The sequence below is a fragment of the Alternaria ethzedia genome, assembly GCF_023757985.1.
Source record: "Alternaria ethzedia strain BMP 0044 chromosome Unknown scaffold_4, whole genome shotgun sequence".
Taxonomy (NCBI): domain Eukaryota; kingdom Fungi; phylum Ascomycota; class Dothideomycetes; order Pleosporales; family Pleosporaceae; genus Alternaria; species Alternaria ethzedia.
In genome coordinates, this window is record NW_026056197.1 from 393,531 (window position 1) to 412,080 (window position 18,550).

The 18,550-nt window shown below is 53.6% G+C and overlaps 7 protein-coding genes across 7 annotated transcripts; all 7 read left to right on the forward strand.

The window, feature by feature from the left end:
• Positions 1–288: 288 nt before the first annotated feature.
• Positions 289–1,106, forward strand: J4E87_002257 (uncharacterized protein; the record flags this gene model as incomplete). Its single annotated transcript, XM_049373895.1, has 2 exons — positions 289–293; positions 329–1,106. The coding sequence occupies 2 exons, from the start codon at positions 289–291 to the stop codon at positions 1,104–1,106; spliced, it is 783 nt and encodes a 260-aa protein (XP_049236035.1).
• A 218-nt stretch (positions 1,107–1,324) lies between these two features.
• On the forward strand, positions 1,325–4,130 carry J4E87_002258 (uncharacterized protein; the record flags this gene model as incomplete). Its single annotated transcript, XM_049373896.1, has 3 exons — positions 1,325–1,758; positions 1,807–2,682; positions 2,777–4,130. The coding sequence occupies 3 exons, from the start codon at positions 1,325–1,327 to the stop codon at positions 4,128–4,130; spliced, it is 2,664 nt and encodes an 887-aa protein (XP_049236036.1).
• Positions 4,131–5,063: 933 nt separating this feature from the next.
• On the forward strand, positions 5,064–5,957 carry J4E87_002259 (uncharacterized protein; the record flags this gene model as incomplete). The annotated part of the gene is made up of 1 exon (XM_049373897.1): positions 5,064–5,957. The coding sequence occupies one exon, from the start codon at positions 5,064–5,066 to the stop codon at positions 5,955–5,957; it is 894 nt and encodes a 297-aa protein (XP_049236037.1).
• A 640-nt stretch (positions 5,958–6,597) lies between these two features.
• On the forward strand, positions 6,598–7,832 carry J4E87_002260 (uncharacterized protein; the record flags this gene model as incomplete). The annotated part of the gene is made up of 2 exons (XM_049373898.1): positions 6,598–7,620; positions 7,668–7,832. The coding sequence occupies 2 exons, from the start codon at positions 6,598–6,600 to the stop codon at positions 7,830–7,832; spliced, it is 1,188 nt and encodes a 395-aa protein (XP_049236038.1).
• Positions 7,833–8,666: 834 nt separating this feature from the next.
• Positions 8,667–10,521, forward strand: J4E87_002261 (uncharacterized protein; the record flags this gene model as incomplete). The annotated part of the gene is made up of 2 exons (XM_049373899.1): positions 8,667–8,952; positions 9,062–10,521. 2 exons carry the CDS (start codon positions 8,667–8,669, stop codon positions 10,519–10,521), a joined length of 1,746 nt encoding a protein of 581 aa, XP_049236039.1.
• A 1,956-nt stretch (positions 10,522–12,477) lies between these two features.
• Positions 12,478–14,160, forward strand: J4E87_002262 (uncharacterized protein; the record flags this gene model as incomplete). Its single annotated transcript, XM_049373900.1, has 3 exons — positions 12,478–12,603; positions 12,654–12,740; positions 12,790–14,160. The coding sequence occupies 3 exons, from the start codon at positions 12,478–12,480 to the stop codon at positions 14,158–14,160; spliced, it is 1,584 nt and encodes a 527-aa protein (XP_049236040.1).
• Positions 14,161–16,175: 2,015 nt separating this feature from the next.
• Positions 16,176–18,112, forward strand: J4E87_002263 (uncharacterized protein; the record flags this gene model as incomplete). The annotated part of the gene is made up of 2 exons (XM_049373901.1): positions 16,176–16,201; positions 16,279–18,112. 2 exons carry the CDS (start codon positions 16,176–16,178, stop codon positions 18,110–18,112), a joined length of 1,860 nt encoding a protein of 619 aa, XP_049236041.1.
• Positions 18,113–18,550: the final 438 nt, after the last annotated feature.

The following is an 18,550-nucleotide window of genomic DNA, read 5'->3' on the forward strand; positions in this document are numbered from 1 at the left end:
ATACTCACCCTATCACGATGGCAGACGCTGGTCTTGTTCCAAACTTCAGCTACCCGATTGCTGGAAGTGCGTTTCATGATCGCCTTCAGGCTGAGCAGACGCCTCCATCGCAATCACCAGGGGATATAAGGGGGAGTGAACAGCAGCAGCAGCAGCAGCCGCTAACAAATGGTGTTAGTTCTGAACATCACAGCGATTCAAGCTCAAGCCGCACACTCTATCGATCCCCCACGCCCGATAACTGGCCATTACGAGGAGGCAGTGACGAGACCCCAGCTCTACTAACAAATGGTGTACATCCAGGTTACTATCCCCCATCAAGCTCTAGCGGAGACTCCGGTAACGCTGCCCTCCACTACCCACCTGCGCTTCCCGACAACGTGCCAGAGCACGTCTTCAACCTCCTCTGTTCGCTACTAACACCGTCCGAGCTGGCCCTTCACTACGACGTCGTCCAAGACTCGGCACCTCCGCATCTGCCGCCATTCCCTGCACTTGTGCCGCCCAGTAATGCCGCGTCGGATATTCCAATAGTAGTGCGTCTTGTCCAAAGGTTGCATGCTGCTGTCTACGGTCTCCAAGATCGCGTCTGGGGCCTAGAAGAAGATCTCATTCCGCAGCTCAGCACGCAGCTCGAAGAGAACCACCTCCAGATCAGAGAACTTGATCGAGAGAACAGTAGTTTACAGGACGAGATTACCGAGCTAAAGCGCATAGCAGATTTCAGCACCAAGATCCTGACTGGATGTTGGGAGCGCGAATGGGAGGTTTGGCGCACACTCCTCGACATTCAGAAAAGGCGCGAAATGTACCGTAGTCCTTTGGCATGCATCTTCTTGCGCACTCCGACACCCAGTGCCCAAGACGACGGGCTTTTAGAATTCTGTAAGCCAGAAGGCTATGTCGCCCCGCCTCTGCCGACTGGAAAAGTGACACAAAGCCTTCTTAAGAAGAAGGAACTCGATGCTCTTCTGCTGATGGCAAAACAGAATGTTACTATACTCATTGAGGATTTGGGGGAGTTGAAGGCGTTGGCGGAGGCGTATGACAGGAGAAATGAGGCAGAGGAGGAACGGCCTGTTGAAGGGTCGCGAAGAGATATTTGATGATATTCCTGGATTTGTAGTATAAACGTATTGCCTTGTTGCTTTGATTCCATGTAATTGCAAGTGTTGGCTGCTGAGCGTGAGCGCCCAAGTGAAGTGGCTGGGGTCCTCCCCGCCTTCGCGCTGAACTTCAGCTCTGACGCGCCTACCATCCTAGACTCCTACACTGCGCGCACTCACAGCCATCGACCACATGCATTCATTACTGGCTGCTTGCCATGGCTGAGGTCGTTGGTACAGTTGCATCTGTCGCTCAGCTTGTCCAACTGAGCGGTGCCCTACTCGCTGGCGGCTACAACTTCCTATCGAAGGTCGCGCGAGCGCCCAGCGAGATCCGGAGTCTCCTGACGGAAACCGCGGCCGTCAACAGCCTTCTCGCGCAATTACAGCAAATCGCAGATACATCGCCCAAAGCAGCTGCAGACGATGCACTGCAGGCTCTTGAACGGGTTGGTGTCTTTCAAGAATGCCAGTCCACGCTCAAGTCGATCGAGCGGGCGCTGGCGAAATGCGAGCAGGTCAATGGTCAAGATGCAAAGAACTTTGGAAGGAGATTGATGTGGCCGTTCAAAGAGAAAGAGACCAAAGACGCCCTGCAGAGGCTTCATCACATGCGCGGATTACTTGCGAATGCTATCGATGCCAACTCTGCGTGAGTATGTATGCTTCCTAATGAGTGTCTGGCCTAAACGGTCCACAGATCCGCGATTCGGCGTATCGAACTAGGACAAAGCCTCATATCAGATGAGATGAAGAATATGTCTGAGCAGCTTCGTACGCAGATGAGTCGTGAGGAAGCACAGAAGGTAATCACGTGGGTCTGTCCAACGCCATCTGATGGTGCGCATGTCAGTCTTGCAAGTGCTTTGAGTCGCCATATTCCTGGGACCGGAGAATGGCTCTTGCACTCAAAGGAGTTCCAAGATTGGAAACAATCGGATTCTGGTACCATGTGGATTACTGGTCTTCCCGGAGCAGGGAAGACGCTTCTTTGTGCTTCTATTATTCGACATATTCAACAGATGTGTACGGATACCAGCGCGGTCGTATACTTTTTCTGCGATCATCGTGATCGTGCGAAAACGGCGCATGAAAACTTCGCTGCAAGCATCGTGAGGCAGATGATGGAAGCTTCACCATTGTCTCTCGAACCAGGCAGAGCGCTGTACAATGAGAAATCTAAGGAAGGCAGTCGTCCTTGTCACAAAGATGAGTACATACCACTGATCTGTTCGGCAACGGCATGCCTGAAAGAGGTATCCGTCATCGTGGACGCGCTCGACGAGTCCACTGAAGGTGATGCTATAGCTCAAAGCCTCACAGCAATACACAACTCCGGAACGAGCGCGGGCTGCCGTATCAGAACCCTCCTCACGAGCCGATTCGATGCTCGCACTCAAGGGCGATATCCAAACCTTGGCATGACACACATCGTTCTTGCAGAGAATATGCGTCCCGACACCCAGCACTACATCAAAGAAGAACTTCAATTGCGCCTAGCCAAGGGTTTATTGAAAGTGAGGAACAACAGCATCCTGCCTGTCATACAGCGGCGTATTTCCCTCTGCGCAGGCACGTAAGTTACCTTTTCCTTTAAGCCACGTGAGCTGGGCGCAGGTTTCAGGAAGCATAATTTGTTTTTTCTTAGAAAGACAGCTAACAGTGTCTAGAATACTACAGGCACGTTTGCAGATCGACTACATTTGTGCAGCGAAGTCGGATAAGGAAATCAAACACATGATTCAAAGACTACCAAATGGGCTTGGATACACGTACCAGATACTTCTACACAACATCGCTGCGCGATACCCAACTAAGATTCAAGAGGTACGAAAGTTGTTCCGGTGTCTTGTTGCTGCTGCTTCACCCATGACTGCTCGCCAGCTAGCAGAGGTCTTGGCCATAGAACCCGAGGAACATGATCTGGACCATGACGCTGTAGCTACGGATCCGTACGATATCCTGGAACCTGTATCTGCTCTTGTACGCATCGAAGATTTGGACGGCCTAATCAGCGTAGTGAAGCTGTGTCATTACTCATTTCAAGAGTATCTCAGCTCTGATGAGATTCGACAAAGCCCAGCTAACAATTTCTACGTCGACAAGGACGAGGCACATGCTTGGATGGCTGGATTGTGTCTACGATATCTCACTTTCGATGCGTTCAGGAAGCCACTGGACGAAAGTCTGGATCCGGATGTCGGTGAGACATACGTGTTCCGCGTATATGCCGCGTTCAACTGGTACAGGCATGCGACGCTTGCAGGAGACTATTGGTCAGCGCCAAACACTGCGATACCTTTCGTGTCTTTGTTCTTCAATTCTGTGGAGGGGCCACCTTGCTACACAAGATGGCAGGATCTGCTTTCGACCACCTACACCGACACCAACTTCTTCGATTATTCCCCTATCTGCTTATGCATTTGGCTTGGTTTGAACGACACTGCAAAGAACCTGATCCAACAATTACCTAGCCTGGATTATACCTTCGAAAACGGTCTGACATGCCTAGCTGTAGCGGCCAAAGAGAACAACATTTACATAGCAAAGTATTTACTGCAACATGGTGCGAACGCTGAGCAGCCAAGTTCCGAACCGGAGTTCACAAGAGCTATGACTCCGATACATTTCGCGGCCGAGTATGGTGCGTCCGAGGTGTTCGAGATGCTGCTGGAGCATGGCGCAAATCCACATGTACCTTCGACATCCGGAGCCACTCCATTCTACCGAGCTTGTCGTGGTGGAGATCTGAATATAGTGCAAAAACTCAAGGAGTACGGTTGCGACATCAACGTGAAAACTTGGGACAACTGGACACCAACTATCGAGGCAATTGCGCATGACCATGAAGACGTGTTGGATCTTCTGATCGAGTGGGGCGCTGATCTTTTTACTGTCACGGACAATGGCATAACGCCGGCGGCGTTTGCAAGATATCTCTGTCAAGGGTCAATGGCAGTAAAGATCGAGCGTGCGACCTCTGAATTGAAGCAGAGTCTTCCTGGCGATGAGCCTGCAATCTAGAGCAAGATACGTATGAAGGCAACCAACAGCCTACGCAGTATGAGTGGAAACGTACATCGGTGAACGAAATTACAGTATGGGTTCAGCAAGAGCCTTTGCTGGTGCCACGTACGCTGGTGATGGTCCAAGTCCAGACGGACGCGTTGGTCGCACAAACGAAGACAAATGGAAGCGAACTGTACCGCGTAATCGCAGTCACGTGGAACCTACTTACTGTCTGGAGGTATCTCTCTAGCACATACATTAATCAATTGTGGGTTAGGCCGTGGCTGGAAGCGTGGCTGAGGTGGCTGTGCTGGGTAGGTCCAGCTCGCAACCCATGTCGCTTGCGTGCTCGATGTCCCACCCCTCGGTCATCCCGTGTCCGATCGCACTTGCTCTATTCGCTCACGCCCACTCGATAGCTACCCCTCCAACTCTCCAGATGCGTCCGAACAAAGTGTAACCACGATCAGCCACCGCATTAATCCCGCAATTTCAGCTTCGGTGCATCCACGGTAATACTACAAGAGTTGGTGAGGTCGTTCGATGCTGTAACAGGCCACATCAAACTTTCTCATCCTTCCTGGACCATTTCTTTGCGGTGGCTTTGCGGTGCCACGATGAAGACTCAATCACACACCATGACAGTTTTGGCGATGAGCTGCCGCTGAACCAAGGCACATCCGGACTTTGCCGAGATCTAGAGCGGTCCGAATGTACGGCTCAGCTTCACAGGGGTCACAGCGATAGTAATACAGCATAGACGGGATGAACAACACCAAACCTGCTTTCGGCGTTGCGGGGTGATAGAGGGGTACGCTGCCCTCGAGAGGACGCATATAAAGAGGAAGAGACCTGCCACGATAGTCAGTGTTCAGCAAACAGCAAGCAACTTCTCTACCAAATATTCCAACCCTTCAGAGTCTTTCACTCAAACACATCTCTATCAACATGTCTTACAACGACAACGACCGCGAGGATCGTACCTCAGGCTACGGTAGCAGCAACCGTGAGGACAACGAGTACGGCTCCAAGTCTTCCGGGTATGGAAATGACCAGGACTCGTCCTACGACAACAAGAAGTCTAGCTATGGGTCGAATGACAACGATAACACTTCGTACGGTTCTTCCAACCGTAAGAATGATGACGACGATACCTACGGGTCCGAGAAGAAGTCCAGCTACGGCTCCTCAGACCGCAACGACGACTCTTATGGGTCTGGCAACAAGTCCTCCGGATACGGCTCCTCGAACCGCAACGACAACGACGAGGACTCCTATGGTAGCAACAAGCAGTCTAGCTATGGCTCCTCCGACCGTAAGGACAGTGACGATACGTACGGTTCCGAGAACAAATCATCGAGCTATGGCTCATCAAACCGTAACGACAACGATGAAGACTCGTACGGCAGCAACAAGAAGTCCAGCTACGGTTCTTCGGACCGCAACGACAACGACAACAATGATTCCTCGTACGGCAGCAACAAACAGTCCAGCTACGGTTCTTCGGACCGTACCGATGACAACGACTCATATGGTAGCAAGAACCAGTCGAGCTACGGCTCATCGAACCGCAAGGACGATGATGATTCGTACGGCTCGTCCAACCGCAAGACGGACAGCGACAGCTACGGCTCCAGCAACAAGTCCTCCGGTGGCTTTGGAGCTTCTGAAGAATCTTCCTATGGCTCCGGCAACACTTCTTCAGGGTATGGAGGCTCTTCGGGCCGTGACGACAATGACTCGTACGGAAGCTCTGGACGCAAGAACGAAGACAGCTACGGCTCCAACGACCGCGAGAGCTCGGGATATGGTAGCTCAAACAGGAGAAGCGATGACTACTAAAGGTCGGTGTAATGCCATGACGGTCGGTAGATTCGGTATGGCCGCTCATAGCTGCAAATCGTCGCTTGGCTCCTGTAGTGCAATCTTTGCGCCGAGGCTACTATAGTATGATTGTAGAAGTGCAAGCCAATTGTACCCTAAAGACCCTGACCGCCAATCGATGAATCGCGTGACGTGACATAACATGCGAGCCCAGACAGTGCAGATGCTACTGTAACACTAGCGCGAATCATGACAGGGAAGCTTGCCGCGTGGTGTACGTCACTAGCGGGGCAATCTCATGCTGGGAGGGGTCCAGAGCTATAGCTGCCAGTCTGTCACTTGAAGCCAACATCCCCTTAAACACACATCTACGCATACACACTTTGTCAACACCCAACCTATTCACTCTTCTACTCACCACACATTGTAAGTTTTCCACTCTCATAGGCATTGATCAGCTGCGAGCTTGGATGCTCGCCTCGGTCTCATGAAGCTTGGCTGCTCCTAAGCATCGGAGCAAGCTTCTAGTGGAGCGTTCTGAACGTTCGTCAGACTGGCAAGCATCGACGCTACGCTTCATAGTTACATCGGCACTTTCAGAGTAGTGCAGCCTGGCGCATCCATTGCTAACACGTATGTAGACTCTCGACCCTACAAAATGTCCTACAACGACGACCGCCGCGAGTACGGCCAGGAGTCTGGCTACGGTGGCCGGGGAGACGATCGTCGCGGAAACGAGCAGGGCGGATACGGCGGTGGCGGTGACCGTCGCGAAGAATACGGCCGTCCCCAGGAGGGAGGCTTCGGAGGACCTGCTCTTGGCGACGAAGAGAGAAGGGGTGGCAGTGGAGGTGGCTATGGCTCCTCAGGTGGTTACGGTGGGGGCGGTGAGCGCAGAGAAGAACATGGAAGACCACAGGAAGGCGGCTACGGTGGCCCTGCGCTAGGTGATGACAGACGCGAAGACCACGGTGGACGACGACAAGAGGGTGGAGGAGGATATGGCGGTGACCGCCCCAGTGGAGGTTACTCGGGTGGCGGAGGATATGGAGACGAAAGCCGCCAGGAGTCACGTCCAAGCGGTGGCTACTCAGGCGGCGGCGACAACTACAATGACCGTCCGTCTGGAGGCAGCAGCTACAACGATCGTCCATCCGGAGGCAGCAATTACAACGACCGCCCATCCGGAGGTGACAGCTACAACGACCGCCCATCAGGCGGCAGCTATGGAGGAGGTAACTCGGGAGGCTACGGCGGATCCGGTCACCATGAAGGCCAACAATCTTCTGGCACATCCTACGGCGGTGGCGGCGGCTACGGCGGCAGCTCAGATGATTTTTCTGGTGCAGCCCAGCACGCATCGAGCGAGTCTGGAAACAGCGGCGACAACGACCTCTTCAGCAATGTCCTCGGCATGCTGTCCGGCAAGAAGGACAAGCTCAAGGATGAGGATGTTGACGAGGACGACGCTGTCAAGCAGCACGAGAAGTTCTACGGTAGCGGTGGCGGTAGCGAGCAAGCCAGCTCAAACAACGTCGGAGCTGCTGCTGCTATGCAAGCCATGAAGATGTTCAACAACAGCAGCAACGAGGATGCCAAGGGCGGACAGAACAAGTTCATCGGCATGGCCATGGGACAGGCGGCCCAGCTTTTCGACAAGCAACAGAGCGAGGGCAAGACCGTAAGTCACAAGCTCACTATATCTGTTATCGTTACTGACACGCGTAGGACCCGAGTGCTACTAAGCAGGATGCCATTGCGCAGGCTGCACAGATGGCTCTCAAGTTCTACTTGAAGTCGCAGATGGGCGGAGGCAATGCTGGTAGCGGCGGTAACTCTGGTGGCGGTCTTGGGAGTGTATTAAACATGGCCTCAAAGTTCATGAGCAAGTAGAGCCGGTCTGCACAACAGCCCAAGAGGTCAAGACGGTAACATAAGCCGACGAATTCATCCTGACTTGGCATCACGATGCATCCACCGACCCACCCAGAACCTGCTTCATGTAAGTGGAGATATGATGCCGCGCTAACCAACAGTAATTTTCCGTAAAACCTGGCAAGCGATAAGCGAAGGTGAAAGACTGTGGCGGTGGTGTACGAATCATCCTTCAAGCCCCGCTCGACGCGGCAGCCGCATTTCATTTTGTGGCGCACACGGCACAGTCGTCCGTATCATCAACGCGTGCCGTTAGCACGCCTGACTTCAGCCTGCTGTTTACTTTGCGTCACAACAAAGCCGTCGTCAGCCTACGAACAGCGTCTGCAAGTACCCAAGCCGCAGAGCCAGAACCGGTGAATGGGCAGCATAATCACACGTGTAATAGATGGTTTGTAGGCTGCTATACTCTGGGCCCTTAACATGCCGCGGCCCCACACCCTGCAGCTGTCCAGCCAAAAGCTACAAGCTGCATCGAAGAGGATCACGTACCCCATGACCTGCGCCTAAGAGAGACGTGTTAGGCCCAATGCGCGTGGCTTGCTCACCTTATCCGGGCCAAGTGTAAGCAATCGACAGACCGGATTGAGGAGATGAGCTGGGAAGCCAACAGCCGCACCCTGGCCGGGGTACATGACGGCTGGCCGCCTTTTTTGTGCAGGTGCCTTTTGTTCTCAGCCTGATTGTCCTCTTTCTTTGTGCTCTGAATCCTTTACTACTATATCCTGTCGCTGTCTACTGTCGCTTTCGTCTCGTTCTGCTCCAGTCAGTCGTTAAGTGTGTGCCGTCACGATGCGCGGAGTTCACTCTGTCGTTACTCAGGCTAGCCTTGCGCTGTTGCAGCTCTCGTCTCTACTACTGCCTCTCGTTACCGCGCAGGACTCTGTCAGCTATGACTTCGATAGCTATGGAGCTGAAGACCCAAGCGGCACGCCGTACCAGACTTACAGATCCAATGTGGACGTGAAGCCGCCGCAGATGCAGATCAATCGCAACGGCACAGCATTGATGGATGGCCATGTGTTTCTGGGAATCAACGGTCTGCCTACAAGTGGGCAGAATTGGCCAGCGATATTCGGTACGTCGTTCTATTTCCCAGGAAGTTGGTTGAAGGTTGTGACATGAACCCTGCGTTGGGTCAGCCCTATCGTATCACGCGACATCCATGTGCTAATCTGTGTAACCAGAGTTCTCGGACGACCGCATGGGCTCGCTCGTATGGACCGGGAATTACAGCGAACCCTTCGATTTCAAGACGCAAACATACAAGGGCGAGCCTGTACTCACACTCTGGTCGGGCGAGCTACTGAACGGCTATGGGCGCGGCTCTTATCACATCCTCAACCAGAGCTACGATGAGATTGCGCACTTCCAAGTCAGCCGGTTCGGAGACGAAATGGGCGATATCCATGAGTTTCTCATCACCGCCGATGACACTGCGATCGTCCTGATCTATCATGGCATCCCATGGGATCTGACAGCGTCTGGGGGTGTTGAGAACGGTTGGCTGTTCGAGAACACGTTCCAGGAAATCAACATCGAGACTGGAGATATCGTCTTTGAGTGGAACGCCAGTACGCATGTTGGCATCAACGAGTCGTACAACTCTCTACCATCTGACGTCGGCCAGTCCGAAGAAGCGCCGTGGGATTACTTCCACATCAACTCGGTTGAAAAGGACAAAAACGGCGACTACCTGGTCTCAGCGCGTGTCATGGACTGTATCTACAAGATTTCTGGACAAGATGGAAGCATCATCTGGCGTCTTCAAGGTCGTCAGTCGGACTTCGATGTTGACCCAGCAGTTACCTTCGCGTTCCAGCACGATGCTCGCTGGGTGGACGAAGACCAAACGCGCATGACGCTCTTCGACAACGGGCCCACCGAAACGATCGGCTACTCGCGAGGCCTTTTGCTCGACGTCAACCAGGACGAGAAAACTGTCAAGCTTATCACCGAGTTCACCAATCTAGGCAAGACCTTTGGTACATTCGAAGGCAGCTTACAAGCCATCGATCCATCCAACGAAACCACAAACTTTATGCTTGGATTCGGTAGCCAGCCCTACTTCACCGAGCTGGATCACGAAGGCAATGTCTTGCTCGATGTGCAATTCGGCAAGAGCAACGTCGTAAACGCATACCGAGCGTACCGCCAGCAATGGGAGGGTAGGCCATCAACCAAGCCGGATGTGCACTGGGACCAAGAAGGCAACACAGCGTTCTTTTCTTGGAACGGTGCCACCGAGGTTGAGAGCTGGGTAGTATGCACAGCCAATGCTAGCGATTCACGTACCTGGACCAACGTTACTCTGGCAAGGAGAACGGGATTCGAAACGACAATCAGTCTTCAGGATGTCGAGTTGGAGGGCTTTGTACGTGGAAAGGCTGTTAGCGGTGATGGTACCGCGCTGGGATGGACCATGGCGACTGACGGGAATGAGCTCTTTGATGCGCCGGATGATGTTGAGGAGACTGGGTCTGCAAGGACTCCTACGCCTACTGCTTCTCCTTCGAGCTCAGCATCTAATACGGAAGCTGCCCCTGCGAGCACATCGAGCGGTGCTGCGGCAAGAGCGACACATGGGGTTATGGAGCAGGTGTACGTTGTTGCTGTAGTGGTTGTCGGTGGGTTGGCGCTTGCATGAGGAAGCCGTTGATAGGAAGGGAAGGAGGTAGTCACGAAGAAACACGTGAACGTAATATTAATATCTATTATCATTGAAAGTTCGAAATGTTGGTGTAAAACATGCGGCTATGAATGAGCTTCCTAGGGTAATACGCCGATCAGCCGACCGACCAGCCGATACCGTCACTTACGAACCAAGGAAGTATCACCATGTCTAATAACACGCTCTCACTTTCACGACCGATCCACAACTTCAGAAGCAACTGATGAGCGACCCTACCTCTTCTCGCGCACTATCACCACTTGACCTGCCTTCGGCTGCTCTGCATTATCACGCTCATGCTGCGCCACACCCTGATTCCGAGGACGCAGTGCGCTACGAACGACAGCGCTTTGCAAAGGAACTAGTTCCCGTACATCGCGAAAGGATTACTGAAGCAAATGAAGCGCATGCGACGCCCAGTTTCGCTAGCCTACGATCACGCGACACATCACTGCGCAGCTCGTCGCATGGGTCTAGAGATGACCTAAGACGCCGTACTTCTGATGTGGATGGTGTGAGTACACAGATTGATGTGTATGAGGATCGAAGCGATGGAGAGGAAGTGGGTAGGACGGAGCGGTGGTATGCCCCAGCCATTAGGTTCTGGACTACACATATCAGTCTAAGCATCGATGAAGGAGCGCATAGAGATCATCTAGGTACGTCTCCTTCCATTTGCTTCCTCAGACGGTCCAACCGCTGACTACGCCTCAGCACTCGAGCGTACTTTCCTGGGCTACCTTCGTACCTCCCTCATTCTTGTTATGACGGGCATCGTGACTGCCCAGCTGTTCCACTTGCAACACTCGTCTACGCCCAACTCGCGCTTTGGCTTCTACAAGGTTGGGAAACCACTTGCAGCAACCTTCATCTGCATGGCTATTGTGGTGGTTATGATTGGAGCAATCAGGTTTTGGAGACTACAGCGAGCGCTTGTGAGAGGGAAGGCGATGGCGGGAGGGTGGGAAGTAGGACTCGTTATGGCGTTGATGGGGTTGTTGCTGTTGGGGACGTTTGCGGTACTTGTTGGAGTGGACGTAGAGAAGACGTATTTTGGAGGATGAATAGTTTCTGGCGCACGTCAACCTAGGGAGAAAGTGAACACCCTGGGGTCTACATTGATTTTGACACTCCCACTTTGCATGTACTCATCTTAATGTAGTCTGCAGACCTGTTCAGGTTTTTCCTTGTACGAGGTGGTCGTACTTCACATGCTACACCATGCGCGAATATGGTTAGTCAGCGCACCAGCCACGGGCAGAAGTCGAGGACTAGTCATGTAGGAGTTGTACGAGCGTCGTTACGCTTCAAACATGTCTCGTATAGCGGATAGTCATCGTTTGCTGTGGGTCCATGTAAGACCCTTTCGACTAGCCATGCTCACTGTTCAAGCTGCGGCACTGAAGTCGGCGGAAGGCACAGCGGCAAACCGTAGTAACTATGCGGGGCAAAGCGTTGGAAAGGTCTGCCGTGTTTGTGGGTATGTTGGCTATCGAAATGGATGCATTTGGTCCTGGGCCTCGGTATACGTTCGAGTTGTTGGGGGCAGTCAGCAAGCAGCAAACAGGACCGCCAAATGTCCCCAAGAATTTGGAGAGATGATGATGTTTGAGGCGATTAAAGTTACATTGGGCAGATAGGGCCGTTACGCTGCCTCACAGAGCCATTTTGGGCGGAGTGCTTAGGGTGCTGAGGGCAGATGGTGGCGGGGGACGCGGACCGGCCTGGATGAGCCTTGACGCAATGTCTAGTGCGACTTTGTTTCTGAATTCAGCGCGCATTGTGAACCGTGGATCCAAACCCTTTTCTGCGTCCTTGCCAACACAACAAACCTCTGCAGTTGTATAATAGGCGACGAAGCCCCGATCGCACCCTTTGCGCCGCCATCACTCCAGTCCGATACAGCGTCCACGGCGCTCCGATACCGCCACCATGGGGCTCTCCAAATCGACGCGCATCATGATCCTGCTGGCTATCGACACGGCCTTCTTCTTTGTCGAGCTCATCGCGGGTTACACGGTGCACTCTTTGGCGCTGGTCGCCGACTCGTTCCACATGGTGCGTATATCTGGCCTCGCCGCCAGTGATGATGCTGACACGACGCGCAGTTGAACGATGTCATATCGCTCCTCGTTGGATTATGGGCCGTCAAGGTCGCTAGCCAAAAGACCAACTCGAAGACATACACATACGGAGTAAGAAGCCTCGCGTCTGGCGTGTAATGGCTATGCTAACTTGGAGCAGTGGCAACGCGCGGAAACCCTGGGCGCTCTCATCAACGGCGTCTTCCTCGTCGCGCTGTGTCTCTCCATCTTCCTCGAGGCCATCCAGCGCTTCGTCGAGCCTCAGGACGTTTCCCACCCGGTTATCATCCTCATCGTCGGTTCTTGCGGCCTCCTGTCCAACATTGTCGGCCTCTTCCTCTTCCACGACCACGGTCACGGCGGCCATTCCCACGGCGGTCATTCACACGGAAACGACGCACACTCGCACGCTGAGGAGGGACACTCTCACGGCATCGATGCGCATGACCATGCCGTTGCGGACGAGCGCGGTAATGTAGCCGATGTGCTGCCCCAGAACCGCGTTGCCTTCCCCTCGAACGTTACCCAAACCCCCTCCAAAGCCACCGCAAAGAAGAACAAGCGCCACAGCCGGTCGCACTCGCGCAACTATGCCACCATCGACGAGATCTACGTACACCCCTCTTCCTTCAGGAACAGCATCATCGAGTCTTCCCGTGCGCACGACGATGAGGCAGATGATGAGGACAACGATGTCGTCGAGGACGAGGAGCCTACTGAGCAGACTTCGCTTCTATCTAAGTCTAAGAGCCACGGCTCGCACGACCACTCTCACGGCCATGCTCACGGAAACGGCAAGACTAGCCAGAAGGACAACCACAAGGGCCACAAGCACAACCAGCCCAAGAAGGAGGCATCGGGAGGTGGACATGGTCACTCTCACGCTGATCTGAACATGCGCGGTGTTTTCCTACATGTCTTGGGTGATGCCCTGGGCAACATTGGTGTCATTGCCACTGCCCTGTTCATCTGGCTTACCGACTACTCCTGGAGGATGTATGCCGACCCCGCGGTATCTCTGCTCATCACCGTCATCATCCTCCTGTCTGCTCTACCCCTGTGCAAGGCTGCATCTCGTATCCTTCTTCAAGCCGTCCCGGAAAACCTGTCCATCGACGACATCACCGACGACATTACTGACCTCACAGGCATCGTCTCCTGCCATCACCTCCACGTCTGGCAACTATCAGACACTAAGCTCATCGCATCCCTCCACGTCCAGGTCGACTTTGACTTCAAGGGTCAGGGCTCAGCACGCTACATGGATCTCGCGCGCCAAATCCGCGAATGCCTCCACCAGTACGGTATTCACTCTTCGACCATCCAGCCCGAGTTCTGCCTCGACGCTAGCCACGACCACTCGGCACATGGCTCAGACGAAAGCGGCGCGGAAGATGGTGGTCGCAAGAGCAAGAACCCCAGCGTCAAGGGCGGCCCTGACGCCTGTCTTCTAGAGTGCCCCGACAGCTGTGGTGGAGGAAAGCAATGTTGTGACCCCAACACTACCGGTCCCAACGGTCCATCATCATAAGCGTCGACTGTTTCCTTCTGTTATTCACAGTACCCGACGCATCATGTGTCAACTTTCTTTATTGTTTGGGAGGATATTTGTACGAAAAGCTAAGGCGATAGGTTGTCGTCGATGGCGGGGTGCGTGTAGAGAGCCGGATGAAGCTTGATTGCATCGTTGTGTATTCGACGAGTAGATGAGGTAAACATAATTAAAAGATATCACAAAACGTGACTTTGCGTACTCGTATCCTTATCTCACCGTTTACACCAACCACCCAACTAAATTAGTAGCTGGCAGGTCGCGTGTCTCAGTTGCTCCGTGCTGATGCTGTGGGTAGTATACCCAAGTGGGCAACATCTCCACTCGCGCCCTGTGACACGAAGCACTCCAAGCATATACCAAGCTAATACTATGGAGCTTATGTGGGCACAAGGATAAGCAGCTTCCAGATCTGTGGGTTGAGCCGTGGGTACCGGCGTACCGCCATGCTTGCTGCAGGAGTGACCTTCTGGAAGCCTCAACGACAGGCACACGGAAAGCCGCAAGAATCGCATAGGCAAGGGAAAGCCCGGGATTAACGCGGGGATTGCGCGCTTAGCCAAGGGCCATGTAGGCGTCCCGAGGTTCAGGCGCGCCACTGCGCCGCTGACAGATTGATGTGTGTCGGTAACAAAGCTTGACCGCGCCTTCCGTGTCTGGGCGCTGCAGCCCAGCCGTGCTTGTAACGGAAATTGCGTGTGATGACGGAATGGACATATTGAATCTCAGGAAACATCCTCCAATGCAGTGCTTTCACTTTCACATCACAGCGCTTTCACAGTAACGAGACACACGGCAATGGCGACTGTCCAGTCATCACGCTGCCAGATCATCATCGTCTTACGCCCGTTACTCGCCTGATCCTCGGTCACCGCTATCAGACATTGATCCCACACCAACATCCAAGACCCAACCACCGCTTAAATTCCCCACTAAGCACCTAATAAGCGCGCGATGCGGAGATCCTCCCAGACCCATTGGCCATGTCGAGGCAGGAATCCCCAATCGAGCGTGTCTAGGCGAGATGACCATGCACGAGAGAACAGCTCCACGGCGGGTCAGAAGCTTATCTCTCTCGGCGTTGCCCGAGCTAGTGTGTACCCGGGACCGTTTAGAGAAGAAACCGAGGTCGTTAGACTCGGCGGACCTGGTCCCTGAAACCGGAGAGAATGGCAGAACCATTACTACTTTCCGCGTATCGGAGTGGGCCGGCCACGCAAATTTTCTGCAAACAGATGAGTGTCTGGAAGGCTGGAGATTGGAAAGATTATGGGTCGGTCGGTGCTGTGTAATGGATAGTGTTGGATCTTTTGGTTGCAGGATTGCCGATGCCTTCCTATCTCTGTGGCGGCACAGTGGTTAGCATGACTGCAGCTAGACTTGCGTTTGCGGTTTTTTATACGAGTATTGATCATGCCGGGGTGTGCCTTACATCGAAGCGAACTGGCGGACTGGCGAACCACAACAACTGTATTTCCAGGCGAGGGCCCGGCAGCCCGGCACGACATTGAGGTGTGGTAACCAACTACTCTGTCACAAACACCAACGTAAGATCACCGCGTGCCATCGCCGCGTTTGGCAGGTGCTTGCAGGTGTTCCGGGTTGGGGGCGAATCGGTTGTCTGCACGCCGAGCGGGCAGTGGCGCGACTAAGCTGCCAAGGGAAGGCTTCGACAGGCTTTGTACCGGACGACTATGCTTATCTGGTTAGAACCAGGGCTATCAAGACGTTACATCGGGCCTGGCGAAAGTGCTTGTGCGTGCTTGGTCCCACTGCCCTTGAGCGACAGAGGCGAACGTCGGAGCCATTGGGTAGGTGAATGCCATGTGGGTACCGCGTGTGCTCAACGAGGGGGTGGGTTAAATATGGAGGTGTCTTCGTTCTTCTGGTATGACTCCAGGTGTTACCGGATCTCCCTCTCACCCTCTGGTCACACTCACTCTGGGCTGCCTCTCTATTGACCGAATCTTTGGTCGCAATTGAGATCTGAAACCATGGCTACCGCCCACGAGACTACTGCGTACGTTCTGCTTCCCCGTCGGCCCTTTGGTACTCGGGTCCACTGGGATTAATACGGGTTACTGACATGTTTGACAGCGCTGAGGCACTCCAGCACGGCCAAGAGGTCGCTGACAAGCACCCTCACCTCTACGGTGCCACCATCAACGACTCCAACGTTGCCGGCGCGCATGTTTCCACCGAGAAGGACGCTGCGCTCACTGCTGGCTCCCACTCCGATGCTGCTTCCTATGTCCAAGAAGAGGATGGCATTGGTGGCATCAGGCCCACCGCCGAGGAGTTGAAGACACTCCGCAAGGTTGGAGAGCCTCTCCCCAAGAGCGCTTTCTTGGTCGCCATTGTCGAGCTCTGCGAACGTTTCACCTACTATGGTGCTTCCGGTATCTTCCAAAACTACATCTCGCGCCCTCGCAGCGGTGAGGAAGGTCGAGGTGCGCTCGGTATGGGTCACCAGGGAGCCACTGGTCTCACCACCTTCTTCCAGTTCTGGTGCTACGTTACTCCCATTCTCGGTGCCATCATTGCCGATCAGTACCTTGGAAAGTACAACACCATCGTCATCTTCTGCTGCGTCTACATCCTCGGTCTTATCGTCCTTACCTGCACATCTATCCCTACCGCTCTGGATCACGGCGCCGGTCTCGCTGGTTACATCGTTGCCATTATCATCATCGGTCTCGGAACTGGAGGTATCAAGTCCAACGTTGCGCCTTTGATTGCCGATCAATACAAGAGGAGACAAATGGTCATTGGAACCGATGACAAGACTGGCGAGAAGGTTATCATTGACCCTGCTATCACCATCCAGAGGATTTACATGATCTTCTACTGGTGCATCAACGCCGGATCTCTGTCTCTGCTCGCTACTCCCTACCTGGAACGTGACCGCGACTTCTGGAGTGCCTACTTGCTCTGCCTCTGCGTCTTCTTCGTTGGACTGCTCGTCCTCGTCCTTGGCCGCAAGGTCTACGTTGTCCGACCTCCTCAGGGATCCATCATTACCGACGCCTTCCGCATTATCTGGATGATGATCAAAAACCGTAACATGGACGCTGCTAAGCCATCTTACCAGGCCGGCCTCGGCAAGACCAAGGTCCTCAACTGGGACGACCACTTTGTCGATGAGGTCAAGCGTGCTCTTATTGCTTGCCAGGTCTTCTGCTTCTACCCCATCTACTGGGTCGTCTACGGCAACTTCTCCAACAACTTCGTCACCCAGGCCGGTCAGATGCGTCTTCATGGCATTCCCAACGATCTGATGCAGAACTTTGATCCCATCGCTATTATCGTTTTCCTGCCCATTGTCGACCAGTGGCTCATGCCCACACTCCGCAAGCACAAGATCGCCTTCCCTCCTATCAACCGTATCGTCGCCGGTTTCTGGATTGCATCCTTCGCCATGATTTACGCTTGCGTCATCCAATACTACATCTACCACTCTGGTCCTTGCTACATGACCCCTCTAGCCTGCGACGCTGATCTTGTCGATGGCGTTCACCAGGGTAACAACATCCACGTTGCCGCCCAAACCGGTGCCTACATTCTCATTGGTCTTTCTGAGATCTTCGCCTCCGTCACTGGACTCGAGTACGCCTACACCAAGGCCCCGCCCAGCATGAAGTCCTTCGTCCAGTCCATGTACCTGCTCACCAACGCTTTCGGATCTGCCATCTCCGAGGCTCTTAACCCGCTTGTCGTTGACCCCAAGATCCAGTGGATGTTTGCTGGTCTTGCCGTTGCTTCGTTCATCGCTGGTTGCCTCATCTGGATTCTGTTCCACCACCTCAACGAGACTGAGGACGAGATGAACCAGCTTGACCAGGACTACGACAAGGATGAGACTTTGAGGAGGAGCAGTGTGCACGGAGACCGCACTGTCGGTGTCCACCATTCTATCGATGAGAAGGCATAGATGGTGTTGCGGAGATCCCGAAAGGGATGCTAGTATGAAGTTAATGTGCCATATTGCATGGCAGCTATGATACCAAGATGAGAATTCAACTGTTCAAAACAAATCGTGTGTTCTTTGATAAAGTGATGTGCAACTCAATGGCTTTCTGTTTCGTCCTCTAGAAGCAGTGATGTCGATCCAGTCAGAACTGTTCTGCGTAGCCGGAACTCGATTTACCCTAAGACCACGTTCCTGTGTTCCACGGTCCGCTGTTGTTCGGCAGCGTACAACGAGTCCAGATTGTCTGGTATTTGTTGGAAGAGCGCTCGGAACCTGCCCAGACCACCGCCAATGAGAGCTAGTGGGGAGCGCTAAGCCAGCCCCGCATTTACCGTGAAGCCCACTGGCGAAGATACTCTATCCCCATGCACTTTCATTCACTCCAGTTGATTGTTTGCT